Here is a 16346-nt window from a genome sequence, read left to right on the forward strand (position 1 = left end):
CGCAACCTGGCTTCAAGCGTTTTTTCAAACCCCGGGGCAGTGTTAGTTTTTCAAGGCACACCAAACAAGCAGTCACAGCACAGTGGTTGGGAAACACTGACATAGAGTCCAGGGGTCTCATTTATAAAACTGTGCGTAGGATCCTTACTAAAAGTCTACGTGCGCACAAAAGCCAAAAATTGCATATGCCAAAAAATATAAAACAAATAAATGTTCCCTTTGCAAATCACGGATCACCCGCAAGTGTGCGTACATGAATCATCTTCAGATCCCACCCTGCAAGCCTATTCTCACATTAAATTTGTTTTTTTATAGATCACAACCTTTGTGTGTGAACTGGCATATGCACGTTTCCAGCCCTGTTTTGTGTGTACACACGCTTTATAAATGAGGCCCCAGATGATGAAAAGTAACCAAAAAAACAAACAAACTACAGATTGACTGAATGGAGAGAGACTCTGTAGTTTCAATAGATGTTATTTATCATCCTGTCATAATCAGATTGATCAAGATAAACTCTCAGTGCTTTTCAATTCAAATAGGCCTTCATTGTTCATTGAACACATCTGTAATTGAGTGATCGCTCATCAGGTGGTTTTCTCAGACTTTGGATATTCTGTTAATTCTTTAATTCACAAATGAAGTCAAAAACTGTGACTCGTGCAAGCATCAATTCAGAATCAGTGATTCAATCTGTGTGTGTCCAGCAGAAACAGCATGATATTGTGAAATACTGTTGGGTTTATTTAGTGATTCTCAGATTCATCAATACATCCACATTATCATGAAGAGACATGTTGAGAGCTTTGAGAAAGTCATCATGTGTGAATATGAATGATTGATTCATCTCAATACAAACATTTAACATAAAGCACAGAATAAAGCTATTAAAAATCATTTTACATTCATATCAATATCAGCAGATTTAAAACAACTGTGTCATATTCATTCATTCATTCAGTGTGACCTGTGATTATTCATATAAATATCCCAGACAATCCTCCAGACAACACTTTGTGTAATGAGAATTTCAGACAATGATTTATAATAGTGCAAAACTTGATCTGGAGAATCAAAAGTTTATCAGGGTATCATATAAAGTAAATCATTGAATAAAAGTATCATCACTGTGTAAACTGAAGCTTTAACCCTGAAAAACATAAAACCCATCAAAACAGTGTGACTCAGACATAAAGAAAGCCGAGTGCAGATTTATGGCTTAAAATATCAAAATGATTGAAGCGAGACAGATTCAAGAGATTCATTTACATATGAATCATAGTTCAGCGTGCAGATGTGTTTACTTGATGATTCAGCGTCAGGGTCTGAAGAGAATCGGCTGCATCATAATAAAACTGAAGTTATAATGTTGAGGAAGACCCTGATGTAATGTACTGTTAAACTTCTCCCAGGAGAAGACCGGAAGTCCACCGTCTGTGGTCGGTCCGTTCACGGCCTCGGACACAAACCCCTGAGCCATCTGAATATCTGTTACCTACACGGAGATTACAAATAGTTAGTCAACCATCAGTGAGGTTTAACCATATGGTGTTATGACTGTTACCTTGGTATCATAACATCCTCCAGGACTGGCGTGTTGTTGGCGCAGGTCATTACGGCAACAGATGGATTTACAGGGGTCACCCTCCGAGTACGGATCATTCTTATAATCTAATCACAGATTTAACAATTAATAACTTTTAATTTCTTCAATTTCTCATTGCTTTATCAAGTATTTACTTTATAGAACTAAAAATATCATTTTAAACTAAAGTTAAAAAGAAACTCAATTAAGATTTTTTATGTATTTAATACTTAATATTTTTACAAACAAACATTTACTTGACCAGCATCTCACTCTCGTGTGCTTGCGGCAGAAGGTTGTGCGTAGCATAGATATGTATAAATGCTAGATGTGTTACGGTGGAGTCTCTAACGTCATCACCTGGCGGCCATCTTACCACAGGCAGCTCGCCCACTCGCAGCATCGAGCTCCAATGGTGCAGGTACTTTTAAATGACAAATGACATTTTCACATGGTTTGGTTTCTTACAAATGCTATTAATGTGGCTATAATTCTGGATGCTTTAACATGTTTCATGATTTTTTCTTGTATAAGTATGCAGTGTCATAGGTACATCTTTGACGTTTATAACAAACCAAACTGTTTAAAAATCTGTAGAAAATTGAACAAGTTCTGGTCAATTAAAAGTACCTGCACCATTAAAACTCAATGCTACGAGTGAGAGAGCTCTCCGTGGCAAGATGGCCGCCAAATGCGGACATTCCACTCAATTGGCCAGCAGCGCAGGCGAGACATCTAGCCTTTATACATATCTATGGTGCGTAGCACTCCTTCCTCCACCATTGTTTTGCCACAATGACTTCTGGGACGTCAAAGTGATTTCAGCCCGCAAGTTTGCACTCGATGCATCCTTGATATCAAAAACACATCCAGGTATTTTCATGCGTCCTCTGTACTTAAAGGTATAGCGGAAGATTTTCGTTTTCCGGGTGGATCACCTCTGTTATTGGTCATCCCAGATGTCAATCATTCTGATTATATGTTGACGTATAACCGTCGTACGTGCTCGCCTCTCGGTTCGCTTTCTGCACATGCGCACTTTCACGTGTATGTGTGTTGTGCTACGGTTTCAACCATTCATTGAAGCTCGCGTTCTCGCTGTGTTTTTTTTTTTTCAAAATGTCTGAGGGTCGCAAGAGAAAAAGTGTCTACGAATTGTATGACAAGAAGAGAAAGGACTATAAAAAAAGAAACAAGAACAGACTGTTTATGGGAGACTATTTCACACGCTGGCTGCTGGTGTGAGCTAAAAGGACAGGTTGGGCTTCCCACGCGAAGTTTCTACAGGAAAGGTACATTTTGTCATGCTATTTGGAGAAATCCATTTAAAATCACTGCTAGTAAAAGTTGATGTAAGTTATGATTAGCGATGCTAGCCCTGGCACGAGTCACAAACCGCACAGACACGGTAAACATGCCGACAGCAACTTGTAAACAGAGCGAATAGAAGAACTAGGCTCCTGCATGCTCTCTCTCTCTCTCTCTGTCTCGTGCACGCGTTTAACAGGCGTTCCCTCTCGGGAGGAGGTAGAGAGTTTCGTGTGCATTTTTTAAAAAATACGGAGGGGCGGTTCTTTTAAGTAATTCGGGAAAATCTTCCGCTATACCTTTAAGTTTTTGAGAATGGGAATAGGTTTTATGCCCAGCTGCACTTTTTCCTGAACCTGGATTAATCAGTTTGTCCAATAATGGCAGACAGGAAACCAGGAGCTGGCTGAAGTTCAGGAAGTAGTGCAGCTGGGCATAAAGCCTATTGAACTTCAGCAGTTATGACGTAGAGCGAGAACACAAAGACGCAAGATTGCTGAAGAATGCATATTGAGAAACAGCCAAATATCAGTACGCAGGTCGTAGCAGCCAACACACTGACACATGACCTCCTCACTCACTTTTCCAAGCAAGATCTTTTTTATTCCTGTTTCTATAAAACTACGAAGATGTGTTGTACAACTCCGTGTGTCCACATACAGGAACGATGATTTAAGTATTTCTGCCATGTCATAATCACATCACCACTAAAGCAAGCTCCTGGTTGGTTAACGTGATATGAATATCCGTCAAAGTTGGTATTTTGGAAAATGTGCGAATCAAACGGCCAAAGCGCTCAATTCACATAATTCGCGCCGCCTTATTCCCACGATTACCGCCTCAGGATGTCTATTGCGTCTTTGCATTGACATTTAAATCACTCACACTTATTTCGTGCAAAAATATATCGTAAGCCATCTTTGGTCACAAGAACGGGAGAACTGACTTCATAACAATGCTAGTAAATGGGATATGATGTGGTTGCTATGGTTACCGTTGTATCTCATGATGCGTTTGAGAGAGGTCAGGTCGCTCACTGAAGACTGATCCCGACGGAAGATCTTGGCACGGGGGCAAAGGTCATAGGAGAAGTCATCACCATATTGCTTCCACATCGGCTCGTACCCGCTCATCAGGTAAATCTTACGGTGAAACGGCACGTTGTATGATGGCCAGTAACCTAAAAATGACACAAAGTTTACTATACTGCCCTACAAAGCCAAAGCGCAGTAACTCTCTGCATTTGGTCAAAATTGAGTTAAGGGTTGAAATGGGCTGTGTGAGTTGTGTCTTGTGACAAAGTCCCTGATTCAATTTTGTCTCATTTCAGAGAAACGTGTGTGCCAAAATTGCAGTAACATGTTTGACTGGCTGGTGTAAAAACTTTTTCTCGGTTTTAGTGTTTGCGTAGTTACTGCACTTTGCCTTTGTAGGGCAGCATAGTACTTTACACTAAAATGGCAACTTCAAATAAGATGCCTTAAGAGAAGAAAACTACATATTTAGCATAAAGAAACTGAATGTATGAATATTGTGATGCGTGTGTGTCTGACCTCTCCGCAGGGTTTCTGTTTGATCCGAAAACTCCACCAATCCAGGAATCTGTTCGACCACCGTCAGAGCTCCGTCCTGTAGTCTGCTGCCCAGATTCACTCGACTCGTGTCCACAATCATATACTGATTATTATACGTGCCTGACAAACACATTCACAATAACTCCAGATACTGCGTTTGGTGCAGAAAAAACTCTCTCGACATTCACGTGAATGTTACTCACCAGAGTTGTATTTTGAGAAGGTTTTTGCCCATTCTTCGCCAGTGTGTGCCAGCGCATGTGCCAGTCGAACCCGCTGCCATGAGAACAGACTGGCAGGAGTGATGTAAGAGTATAGTGAGGTGTTGAAGACGTTATTGGTGGTTTGAGTCATCATCAGACCGCTGCCCAACAGATAGAAATCATCCAGAGACACCAGAAACCCTAAACACAGAGGACACGTGTGTACTGCACACTGCATACTACTGTCTGAAATCACATACTCTGACAGTATGTACTGAATTAGATGAAGTTTCTACTCATTGTCCGTATATAGGTAGAGTGGATGAAATGTGGACATCATACCAATATACATCAAGTGACACATGTCAGCATAACAACAAGTAAGCCGTTAACCTGGATAAACAACAACAAAAGGACAAAATCATCATCGCCGTATCGCCGTCTTTAATTGTCCAATTTTGGTGAGCTTGTACAAATTGTAGCCTCTTTTTCCTATTTGTAGTGGAGATGAGTGGTACCCGGTGGGGTCTTCTGCTGTTGTAGCCCATCCGCCTCAAGGTTGTGTGTGTTGTGACTTCACAAATGCTTTGCTGCATACCTCGGCTGTAACGAGTGGTTATTTCAGTCAAAGTTGCTCTTCTATCAGCTTGAATCAGTCGGCCCATTCTTCTCTGACCTCTAGCATCAACAAGGCATTTGTCGCCTAGCTAAAGTCGGCAAATTGAGCGTATTCTCGTCTGAATTTGACGTGAGTTAACTCCATATGTTCAAGCTCCAGTTATAAAAGTTATAAAAAGTAAAAAATAAATATAAAACACATGCACGCACGCACATACTTAATGCAAGTCACTGAGAAATCGTGTTAAAAAATCATGATTACCCATAATGCAGCAGCCCTAATTCGGACATATTACTCACCTTGCATACTGCTCCTGGCCTACTATATGTATCTAGCATAGAAGTAGGTAATATCAGACAGTCTTCAATCAAACTAAAAGATATTTGTGTAATGCTGTGGTTATACCAGGATAGCTGCTGAATGAGAGTTTTCCAGTAGCAGTGTGCGGTTCATTCAGTTTAAAGTCCCAGTGTTTGTAGATGCGCATGGTGGCCGCATACGTGTACCAGCTGGAGTGAGCGAACAACAGATTCTCATAACCGGGCAACATCTGAAACGACACAAACAGAGAAATAAAGCAAATGAAATGAAACTCAGATGAAGTCTGTATAGAGCGTTTCATAATTTCATCTTTATGAGCGCAGAGCAGTGACCCATGGGTGGTGATTTATACTGGTTTAGTGTTGATTTATCACCGGGCACCAGCGCTGGGATCAGATCCAGTAGATCACCAACAGCATTCAGAAACTGAATAGCAAACTGTGAGAGAGGCTGAACGGAGAAGACGACATTAAACATCTCAGTCTGTTTTCAAAGATGAAGTGATCTTTACTATCTTTATCAGCGATTCATCGTTTGCATCATGTAAATCTAATCATCAGATTAATCGACCCTAATAAATGATCATTGATTACTAGTTATCTAAACTTCTTCAGGTTGAGATCATCTCACTTTCTTGCCCTGCTGTTTGGCCCAGTCAGCCACACCAGCCTGCAGTCCGTCCAGCTGTGACACAATCAAACCCACATGAACCCAGAATGGATCCGTGCTATTCTTCTTCACCTCCCGACGAGACCAATAATCCTGTTTCCTGATGGACAAACAAATATAAAAACATGCAGATCAAAGGTGCTGTGTGCTGTATGTCAGAAGATTCATTCCCACTGGTACAAGATGAAAAATACTCACGCCATGAAGCGTTTGACAGCCACCAGTGTTTTAGGCTTGTTGATCAGCTGTGGGTACATGTTGGTGTAATGATCATAAATCTCCCTAAAACAACAACAACACACACACACTTAGAACTTTTTAAGGGGGGGGGGGGGGTAATGCTATTTCGTGCATTCTGACCATAGACTGTTAAAAAAAGAAACACTGCCACCTTCCACTTTATTAAAATGAACGTAAATGTCGGACGATGGGTGCTGACGTTTTACGCAAAAACATCAGTTTGAAGCCAGAGCATGTGCAGAAGGAATCGTCCGTGGAGCCCGGAGGTGGAGCTGCGGTATCAAACTTACGTCAAAGGCTCGCACACCCAATTCACCCATGCCCCATGAAAGTTTCATTTAACTTGGCTTATATAGCAAGCCAGTCATGGAGAGGGCAGCTTCACTTTTCAACACAGTTTAATGCAGGGTTCACACCAGACACGCTAGAGCGGCAAGTGCGAGTGATTTACATGTTAAGTCAATGCAAAGACGCAATTAGGCATCCTGCGGCGCAGCAGGCATGGCTCGAATGGCACGTTCCACGTGAATGGAGCGTTGCCGTGGGAAGTTGAAAAATCGGGACCTTGCTGTAGTAGTGACGTGATTACAGGAAACGAGTGGAGTGGCGGAGTCACTGCGGAGTTGCAGAAGCCCTTTCCATGACGTGAATGTTTCGAATGACTAGAATTTCAGGCGCGAGTAAACTCAAATGTTCAAGCGTCCAACTACGCGCGAATAGTGCGCTTTTCCCGCCTCTACCGTGGTTGATGTGAATGCCCCATTAGACTTGTAATCCTCATGCTAAGCATAGGCAAAGTGTCAAAGAGCAGTAGAGTGTGTGAAGGAGTATTTCTGAGCAAAGTCACACCTCCTTGATACCCATTACGTATCAGTGACCCCATATTCCTTTTATGGGCACGTCCCCTGGAAAAGCACGCACACGTGTCAATTAGAGTGAGAGTGAGAACAATCATTGTTCCTTTGAGCAGAAGTTACAGGCATCGCTTCATGCGACAGCTTTGTTTTATATCAAGACTCAACGATGGCATGCAAGGGGAAGGCAAGGAGAAGAAAGCCTTGTTCAGCTTTCCAAGTAAGCCAGCATTATAAAAACAGAATATAGTTTGTTTAGCAGCTGAGTTGTGCATGTGTTTGTTTAACGCTGGATATAAGTGTATATAATGTAAATGACATGAACGTGTAGTGAATCATAAGTTATACAGAGATAGTGGGATAATGTTTTGTGTGTCGTGATTCGCTTCTCCCGCTGGATGCCTCTAGGGGGTTGTGCTTTTCCGGAAAAATTCACTAGAGCTGATCTGTCTTTTATAAATCTGATCAATCTAAAGACTCTTCAGATATAAGGATGTAATACGACTCTATAGGTACTCACGATTAACATGAGATGAGCAGAAACAGTGTGTGCTTTAACAGAGCAGATTATGACAAACTAATGGATGTGAGGCATCAGAAGGCAGACACTTACGGTGCTGTCAGGAAGCCCTCCAGATAGCCAGCCATATAAAGCGTGACCTCATCAGGTTCTGGTGTCTGTCCGTATCCGGCTCGGACCTCCAGAACACCCCAGCCCGTGGAGGAGAGAGTGTCGTTATAGTAACCGTAAGCATCGCTCTGAGGGTCCAGAACACCCTCCTTCAGCAAAACGGTCTTATGGGTCGAGTCCCAGTATGCAGAGGCTTTCAACAGTTCTGTTGAGCAAACACACACACAGATACTGAGTAATAATGTATTGATCTATATCATGAATTGTTCTGACAGGGAGAACCCCTGATGAAAAATAAAAGTGATATTTTGAGATCATGTGACTCTTCATTAATCCAGGTTTAGATACTTCCTTAAATTCACTTCTGCAGTTTTACCACAAGAGGAACTTAGCTGGGGATATGAAACAGTAAAGCCAAAATTAAATCTAAATATGTAAAATTATTATTATTTTATGCAAACATCCACTCACTAAAGTGACAACAAATGTTTACAGCGAATCAAGGTCTGTCACTATAATACGATCGAGATATGAATGAATAATAGGATAATGGATAATTTAAACTATTTTACTACTTCATCTCTAAAATACAGATAAGTTACACTCCACACTTCATGTACGACATTTAAATATCGCGAGAGACTAGAAAAAGCGCTGCTTTCGATTCACTCTCGCGGTACTTTGATGTAATAAAACGAAGGATCTGCGCAGCGCGCCATAAACACACCTTTAGTTTCAGTTCAGTTGTGTCTGGGATCACGTGAGTTTCTTTATTAATAATCGATATTAATGAGGAGTCAGTAAATTCTTTTGAAATAGAAGTAACTTAACTCTTCAGTGTTTATAAGCGACAGAAACAGATACACAGTCCGAAGCTATCATCTGACCCGTGTTTATATGAAACACGAGCTTTATGAAAGTCAAAGTAATATAAAGTCAGAGTTTACTTACTGTCTCCTCTCGCGGCAACAACAACACAGCAAACAAAGATTAAAACACACAGGCGTGTCATGTTTGCGTCGACGCGGTTCAGCTGCAGCAGATAAACTGAAAATAAACGCGCCAGTCAGTCAGTGTAGAGACGACATGTAAAGAGACGACAACAGAACAACATTAATGAATCAAAATCCGTGTGAAAGACTGAAAAACACAAAAGAACCTTCACCCCAGATGGGACTCGAACCCACAATCCCTGGCTTAGGAGGCCAGTGCCTTATCCATTAGGCCACTGGGGCACATGATGCTTATAGGGGGGCGGAGGCGCTTATAAACGCGTCCAATCAGCTTTTAGCGCTGTGACGTGTCATTTATGCGAAGGCAAATCTGACCAGCTTTTTAGAAGAGCTAGTTTTACTTGGTGAAATGAATACTTTAAAGAATTTGAAATAGTGGTTATATTTTTATTCACAAGTTAAAAATGATCTTAACCGGTTAGCATGAGCTCACGATGGTGTGACTGACTGAAGTGTTTTAATCCGTTTACGGTTATTGTGAAAGATAAACCACACAAACAACTCTGTGCAATTCATCAGTTTGATTTCACACTTCATTTAGGAAGTCACAGAAAACAGAAATGACATTTAAAGTTGCCTGTAGGATTTATATAAAGCCGTTTAATGTCAAACCTCAGTAGTACCATTGTTGTTATCCTTTGATTCAGACACACATAAGGTTTAGTTCAGATGATTTAAAGCAGAACCGATCTGAAATATCATCAGATGCCCACGGCTCTGTTTGACTCAAAACTGACAAATATTCATGCCAATATTCAAATCCTGCATCTCCCTACTAAAAAAATCTAGTTAAGACCAGCATAAGCTGGTTTAAAGTGACAGTAGCCGGTTTAAGGTGTTCCTCCAAGCATGGCAAAGCTGGTAGGCCAGCTGGTCTTCCAGCTAGACCAGGTTAAAAAGTGACCAAAACACAGCTAGACCAGCTGCTACACCAGTTAAACCAGCTCAATTTCTAAAGCATAAATAGAGATATAAATTGTGTCTCAAATTAATAGCACTGTTGAGTACACTTAGATGTTCATAAGTTTATCTGAAGAAGTGCTAAGATGTTTGTTTATGAAGTTCAAACTGAGAGCATGAAAATCATACGTTTACATAAATGCACTTTTATTATCTGTGAATTACCGGGATCAGATTAACAATCACTACAAATAAAATAATCTGAAATATACATTTAAGAAGACTCATTTCTCAATGTCAATAAAGTTAGATTTATATATTCATTCGCATTAACATGATTCATATTTGTCGAGGTTTCTTGTTTAAATAATGCTGCTTTTCACCTTCATCATGTTTAGTAGTCATATCACAGGTGTATACATTACCCACCACCCCAAACCTCATCTAGAAAATACCACAAATGATTAAATTCACAAGAAAATCAAACAAAACTAGACAGACAGAAACACCATGACATTTAGATCTGTAGCAGTAACTTCAAAATATATTCATCCAGTGTTTAAGTGATAGTAAAATATAAATAAATAAGGCAAAAACTTTGTTGTGCAAACACATTTGAATACATGAACTCCACCAGACCTTATCAGATCCACGAGCTTCACAAAATCCATTAGATTTAAGGTCCCTTTGATTTGAAATGTTTGAACAGCAATAAAATGATATAATTATTTAAAATGTTCTGTGTGCACAAACCTTTAAACCCCAGAGCACACATTTTACTCATTCACTTACTGATTCAATCACTCACCTCACTGAAGTGGTTCAATCACTCACTGATTCACTCACTCACCGAAGTGGTTCAATCACTTACTGATTCAATCACTCACCTAACTGATGTGGTTCAATCACTCACTGATTCACTCACCTCACTGAAGTAGTTCAATCACTCACTCACTCACTCACTCACTCACTCACTCACTCACTCACTCACTCACTCACTCACTCACTCACTCACTCACTCACCAAACTCACCAAACTCAAGTAGTTCAATCACTCACTTGTTCATTCATTTCCTCATGTACTTTCATTCACTCATTCATCATCAACGAGTTTCTCTGCTCCGTTCTCTGTTTGCTGTAGATCTTGCTCTGCTCCTCTGTTCTCCTCCTCTTCCTCATCTTCATAGGAGAGGTTCTGTCCACTGTAGTTGATCGTTGTTCTGGACAGATCCACCTCGATCGGGAACACGTCCGCCTCTTTCAGGACAGCGTAACAGTCGTCATAGTAATGAGACATTCCCGAGACGAAGCGCTGCAGCTGGAAGACGATGTCCTGAACTGAAGAGAGAAACAGATGAGAAACACATCTTTCATACATGAACTCAATTCATCTGCATGTCTTCTGAACACACCATGTTTCTGGTCCAGCAGTTCGATCTTCTCCAGAACATCTTTGCGCATTTTAGCGAAGCGAGCGCGAGCTTCCTGACGACAGCGCAGAATCAGACGATACTCATAGTTACCGGTGCTGACCCGGTACAGTGGATCACCCAGAGCCTGACAGAGAGAAGTCATACATATATAAAATCTTACTATTTTTTCTTGATTTTCACATAATTAACAGTGTCTGATTGTATTTAAATATAATGTGTTTAAAAATGTACTTTAATGATAACTACATAAAATCATAAAGCTACAAAGGGCTGCATAACGATTAATCACAACTAATCGTTTGCAGAATTAAAGTTTTTGTTTTCATCATATATGTATTATATACATTTTTACATTACAAATAAAATATGATTTATAAATATGAATACTTGATGCACATTTTTTCTTAAAATTATACATGCATGTGTGTGTATTCATATATAAATAATTATTATACACAGTACACACATATATGATGTAATCAAAAACTTTTAGTCTGCAAATTAGCAGATTAGTTGCGATTAGTTGTTATGCAGTCCTAGAAAAGATTTTGATTTCTGTAAAAGTCTTTCAATGTTTGTACAAAAGTCTCATGACAGCCGCATGGCCACCATCTCAAAATCATCATGACTAATCCAGAGTCAGGAGCTTTGTGAAGTTGATATCAGATTTTTCAGTTTTCTGATGTTGTGTTGCCGTATAAATGAATTTTCTGAATCAATCACATCAACCGTATCATTTAATTAAAGGATATAAAACCACTAAACCTTACAAAAATGCTCAGATGTCATACTGCACATAAAAACATTCACTGACCATTCTCAATATCATAACTATGTGTATTAAATAAAACTTTGTCAAAGATGTTAAGAATTAACCTTTTCACTATTAACCTGTTAATGATATTTAAATAATTTATCTCTTGTTATGATGAGCGAAGGAGAACTTACGATACAGCTGTATTCTTCATCATCCATCTCCTTCACCTTCAGACAGTACGACTGAAACACAAACATCATCATCATCATTACATGACCTCTCAGATGTACAGTAAAGATGTGTGAATAAATCTCTATGACTCTCACCAGATACTCAAACTTAACGTCCAGATATTTTCGGATGGTGAGTTTGGTGTCTGGAATGGCTTTGTGCAGATATGTGTTCAGATCGTGCAGCATCTGCAGAGACACAATTAATTGTGGTATTTATAACTTTTACCTCATAAAATAAATGTTTTAGTCATTTGTTAAGATAAACTACACTGACAGATGTGTTTGATGGGTTTTAACGCAGCTTTAAATCATAGTTCATCATTAAAACACTCATTTTCTCAAATACACTGAATGGATGTATTCTCAGATCAGAAAAACTTATTCATGTCAAATATAAAACTCTGAGATTTTTCAAATTAATCTAATTTGAGATATTTAAGAGACCCAAACGTTGATGTTAAACTCATGTCTGTGGTCTCACAGGTTTGATGGTCTTCAGCAGCTGGATGCCAAACTTCTCCATGTTACGATGAGCTTCAGCAAACTTCACGAAAGCCTCGCTGGCTGCGGCCTGTGGCTCACGAACACCGATGACAGAGAAAACATCGCCAAACGCTGAAAGACCAACACATATGATCAGACACATCTCATAAAACCAATGACAGATGATGATGATGATGATGTAATGTGTGTGTGATCTCACCTCTGTGTGTCTGAGAGAGCTCATAGAAAGCTCTGAGCAGCCTCTTAGTGTGATCCATCAGACCTAAACACACACAAACACACAAACAATAGTTTAGTTCAAGAATCTCTTCAGTCATCGAATCAAATCTTTAGATTAGTAGAGATGAATAACCTTTATAAAGTTCTGCCGTTTTCTCCAGTTCCTCCAGTCTCTTCACCAGACCATCTAAACACACAAACACACACATCAATATAAATGCTGTATGTGTGTGTATATAAATGTGTGTGTGTGTTGGTTCTGACCGTTACACAGAATGGCTCTACTGAGACCGAGAGCATCTGCTGTTCCTGAGCTCAGATTCTCCACCAGACGATGCTTCACTTTCTTCAGAACTGAGAGAGAAACGCAAGCACACATTCATTTTACTCGTGTTATTCAACACAAAAATAAATATAACACAGCAGAAGTTCATACCGATATCCAGAGATTTGCCCTGCTTTGGGTCGGCCTGGAGTTTATTATACTGAATCACAACTTCACTCTGTACATAACAAACACACAAAACACAAGCACATCACTGTTATCACAATATTTCATTATTACTTTCTGTCAGTATTATAGCATACAGTAGTCATTTTTCACAAACACATGGATTTTTAAACCAGTAACAGAGATCTGGAGGAATCTTCTGAACAATCAACAGCAGATCCTGAATCAGTGGTATGAAAAAGTTTTTCCACATACAAAAAACACGTTTTACCTAATTCAACATCTGCTGTAAGATTATCACACGTGTGTCTGTGAGGATTTATCAGACGTGTGTTGGTACCTGAACTGTCTGGATCATCTTGGCCACCTCCACTTTAGTTTTTCCTTTTACTGGTTTACCGTTCACCCCGGTAATCTCATCGCCAGCGGCCAGAGTCCCATCCAGAGATGCTGGAGTGTTATCAAATACCTGACAGACAGACACAGGTAAGAAAACAGGTGATGCCATCCCTCGGCGAGAAGTGTTCACAAATAGATGACAAAAATGATGAAATGCAGCTGTAAATGTTCTTGTGTCTGACATTGATTGACAGGTGTCACCTGTACGATGTAGAGACAGGGACAGAACTGAGCTCCGCCCCCAATGCTGATCCCAATCAGATTCTGTTGGTCTTTCTTTAGAGTCACTGTTCCTGGAACTGTAGGAATCCCACTGTAAGACACAAGACAGTACATATAGTGTTGACAATGAAGTCTCAGAAACAGTATGTATGATAACAGAGAATTGGCTAGCAGAATTTAGAAGAAAGATCATCACAGCTTGAGCTACATTAAAGCTAGACTCATAGCTGTTCAATAGTGCTAGCTTACATTAGGATATCGGATTTATTGGCTAGAAATTCAACTGAAATTGCATTGTTGTTTTTAACTAAACTAAACGGCAAGACTCTTTAACTACATTTAAGTTTACTGTTATAGACAACTCTCCCATTTTTTTCAAATTCCCAGTTTATTCCCCTTAATTCCCATTAATTAGCATAAGAAGTTTTAGCCCTGAAAATCCCATATTTTGGCAACCCTAACTGCAATAAACAATATGAATATTAATTATAATGAAATAAACTCCTGAAATGAGTTCCTTAACGTTACGTCATTTAACAAGTCCTCCATACATGTGTCATGTGTTTTTCTTCATATCATTGTAATAATACTCACAGTTTGTCTTCCTCCAGCTCATAATCCATATCTGTAAACATGACTGCACGTGTCTGTGTTAAATCTTTTCATTCATTAAGATGCTGAACTCTGAAACACAACAATAATACATAAATGAACACAACACTTATAAAGTTTAAACATGTTTATTTAAAACTGCTCTCTAATGTTAAAATATAAAAAGCTATTCATGCATTGTAAGTGGTTTTATATAAAAGCATATGTTAAATGCATGAATGTAATTAAATGTAATTGAATGTAATGTTGTTATTCGTCGACAGATGTTAACATCAGAAAATAAAGCGTTTGTTTCTCTTACCGCGCTCTCGATGAACAATTAAAGATCAATTAGGTTACTGCATGTAAAAATAATGTCTATTCCTAAATATAAGTGTACATTTATGATTTAATCTGACAAACATTCAGTTGTTTTAGCTGAACGTCAGAGAGTACGCTCTATGATGACGTCATTTCCGTTATAGCGGAAGTCGGTTCGAGAGCGCGCATGGCGGCTCGTTCTCGCGTGTGAACTGTGTTACGTGTTCACGTGCTGCCCTCTAGTGGACTAATGACGCTGTTTGTGAAGAATTTTTTTCTATATTTATTTGTGTGGCTGTATTCAGTATATTAAAGCTTTACATATTTACATGTATTTTTTGCCTAAATATATTTTAAATATAAGCTATGTTAATTTTAAAACGTATATTTTTGAATATAATGTTAAAATGTAAGTATAAAATATAAAAGAATACATTTGCAGTTAAAATCTATTTAATTTGAAAACTTATAACACTTATATATATATATATATATATATATGTGTGTGTGTGTATGTGTATATTAAATGGTTAATATTAATAAGGTTAAATGGTTGGTTTTGGAGTTGTTGCCAATACTGTTTTAAATCATTTGTCCTTATTCACAATTTTGCACTTAAATGAGTGAAGAAACTTGACATGTGACAGATGTAAATCTACAGGTGCTGGTCATATAATTAGAATATCAATAGATTTATTTCACTAATTCCATTCAAAAAGTGAAACTTGTCTAGCAGATGACCCCAAACCATTACTGACTGTGGAAACTTTACACCTCAAGCAACGTGGATTGTGTGCCTCTCCTCTCTTTCTCCACACTTTGGGACCCTGATGTCCAAAGGAAATGCAAAATGTACTTTCATCAGAGAACTTAACTTTGGACTACTCAGCAGAAGACCCTTCTGATACTGTCTGTTGTTCAAGAGTGACTTGACACAAGGAATGCAACAGCTGAAACTCAGATCTTGCATACATCTGTGCGTAGTGGTTCTTGACTCTAGCTGCAGTCCAGTCTTTGTAAATCTTCCCCACATTTTTGAATGAGTTTTGTTTCACAATCCTCTCTAGGGTGCGGTTATCCCTATTGCTTGTACACTTTTTTCTACCACATCTTTTCCTTACCTTCGCCTCTCTATCAAAGTGCTTGGACACAGAGCTCTGTGAACAACCAGCCTCTTTTGCAATGACCTTTCGGAAAACACACATTTCAGTACCTCCTAAATGTTCTATTTCCAGCACACTGCTGTTAAACCACCTGCTACCATTTGCAAAAGTATATATGATGTCACTGTTTATATAGT

The 16346-nt window shown here is 39.2% G+C and overlaps 2 protein-coding genes and 1 non-coding gene across 4 annotated transcripts; all 3 read right to left on the reverse strand.

The window, feature by feature from the left end:
* Positions 1–721: 721 nt before the first annotated feature.
* Positions 722–9295, reverse strand: plbd1a (phospholipase B domain containing 1a). 2 transcript variants are annotated; one of them, XM_073857854.1, is made up of 12 exons: positions 9170–9295; positions 8956–9051; positions 7987–8209; positions 6478–6561; positions 6241–6379; positions 5917–6060; positions 5695–5836; positions 4671–4871; positions 4447–4587; positions 3888–4073; positions 1565–1671; positions 722–1495 (listed from the first exon to the last, which is right to left on the reverse strand). In XM_073857854.1, exons 2-12 carry the CDS (start codon positions 9014–9016, stop codon positions 1319–1321), a joined length of 1605 nt encoding a protein of 534 aa, XP_073713955.1. In that variant the 5' UTR covers positions 9017–9051; positions 9170–9295; the 3' UTR covers positions 722–1318. The 2 variants fall into 2 exon arrangements, with proteins under 2 accessions (XP_073713955.1, XP_073713954.1); XM_073857853.1 differs by having other exon boundaries at positions 9164–9258.
* trnar-ccu (transfer RNA arginine (anticodon CCU)) lies at positions 9167–9239 on the reverse strand. The gene has a single exon. It is a non-coding gene; the product is annotated as a tRNA-Arg (tRNA).
* An 808-nt stretch (positions 9296–10103) lies between the features above and the next one.
* pick1 (protein interacting with prkca 1) lies at positions 10104–15226 on the reverse strand. The gene is made up of 13 exons (XM_055195093.2): positions 15048–15226; positions 14729–14818; positions 14114–14225; positions 13854–13982; positions 13499–13565; positions 13327–13416; positions 13196–13249; positions 13043–13105; positions 12821–12954; positions 12433–12525; positions 12298–12348; positions 11329–11473; positions 10104–11254 (listed from the first exon to the last, which is right to left on the reverse strand). Exons 2-13 carry the CDS (start codon positions 14767–14769, stop codon positions 11010–11012), a joined length of 1224 nt encoding a protein of 407 aa, XP_055051068.1. The 5' UTR covers positions 14770–14818; positions 15048–15226; the 3' UTR covers positions 10104–11009.
* Between the last annotated feature and the right edge of the window lie 1120 nt (positions 15227–16346).

This window comes from Misgurnus anguillicaudatus, chromosome 19, assembly GCF_027580225.2.
Source record: "Misgurnus anguillicaudatus chromosome 19, ASM2758022v2, whole genome shotgun sequence".
NCBI lineage: Eukaryota > Metazoa > Chordata > Actinopteri > Cypriniformes > Cobitidae > Misgurnus > Misgurnus anguillicaudatus.

What these genes read in the sequence shown, in the direction of transcription:
- plbd1a (XM_073857854.1), bottom strand. Translation starts at nt 9,016, where the DNA reads ATGACACGCCTGTGTGTTTTAATCTTTGTTTGCTGTGTTGTTGTTGCC. An exon ending in CCAAACAGCAGGGCAAGAAA is followed by an intron (nt 6,061 to 6,240) that starts GTGAGATGATCT and finishes TTCTCCGTTCAG; the next exon opens with CCTCTCTCACAGTTTGCTAT. An exon ending in ACGCATCATGAGATACAACG is followed by an intron (nt 1,672 to 3,887) that starts GTAACCATAGCA and finishes ATCTGTGATTAG; the next exon opens with ATTATAAGAATGATCCGTAC.
- pick1 (XM_055195093.2), bottom strand. Translation starts at nt 14,769, where the DNA reads ATGTTTACAGATATGGATTATGAGCTGGAGGAAGACAAACT. An exon ending in CCTGTCTCTACATCGTACAG is followed by an intron (nt 13,983 to 14,113) that starts GTGACACCTGTC and finishes TCTGTCTGTCAG; the next exon opens with GTATTTGATAACACTCCAGC. An exon ending in ACGTTAAGTTTGAGTATCTG is followed by an intron (nt 12,349 to 12,432) that starts GTGAGAGTCATA and finishes TTTGTGTTTCAG; the next exon opens with TCGTACTGTCTGAAGGTGAA.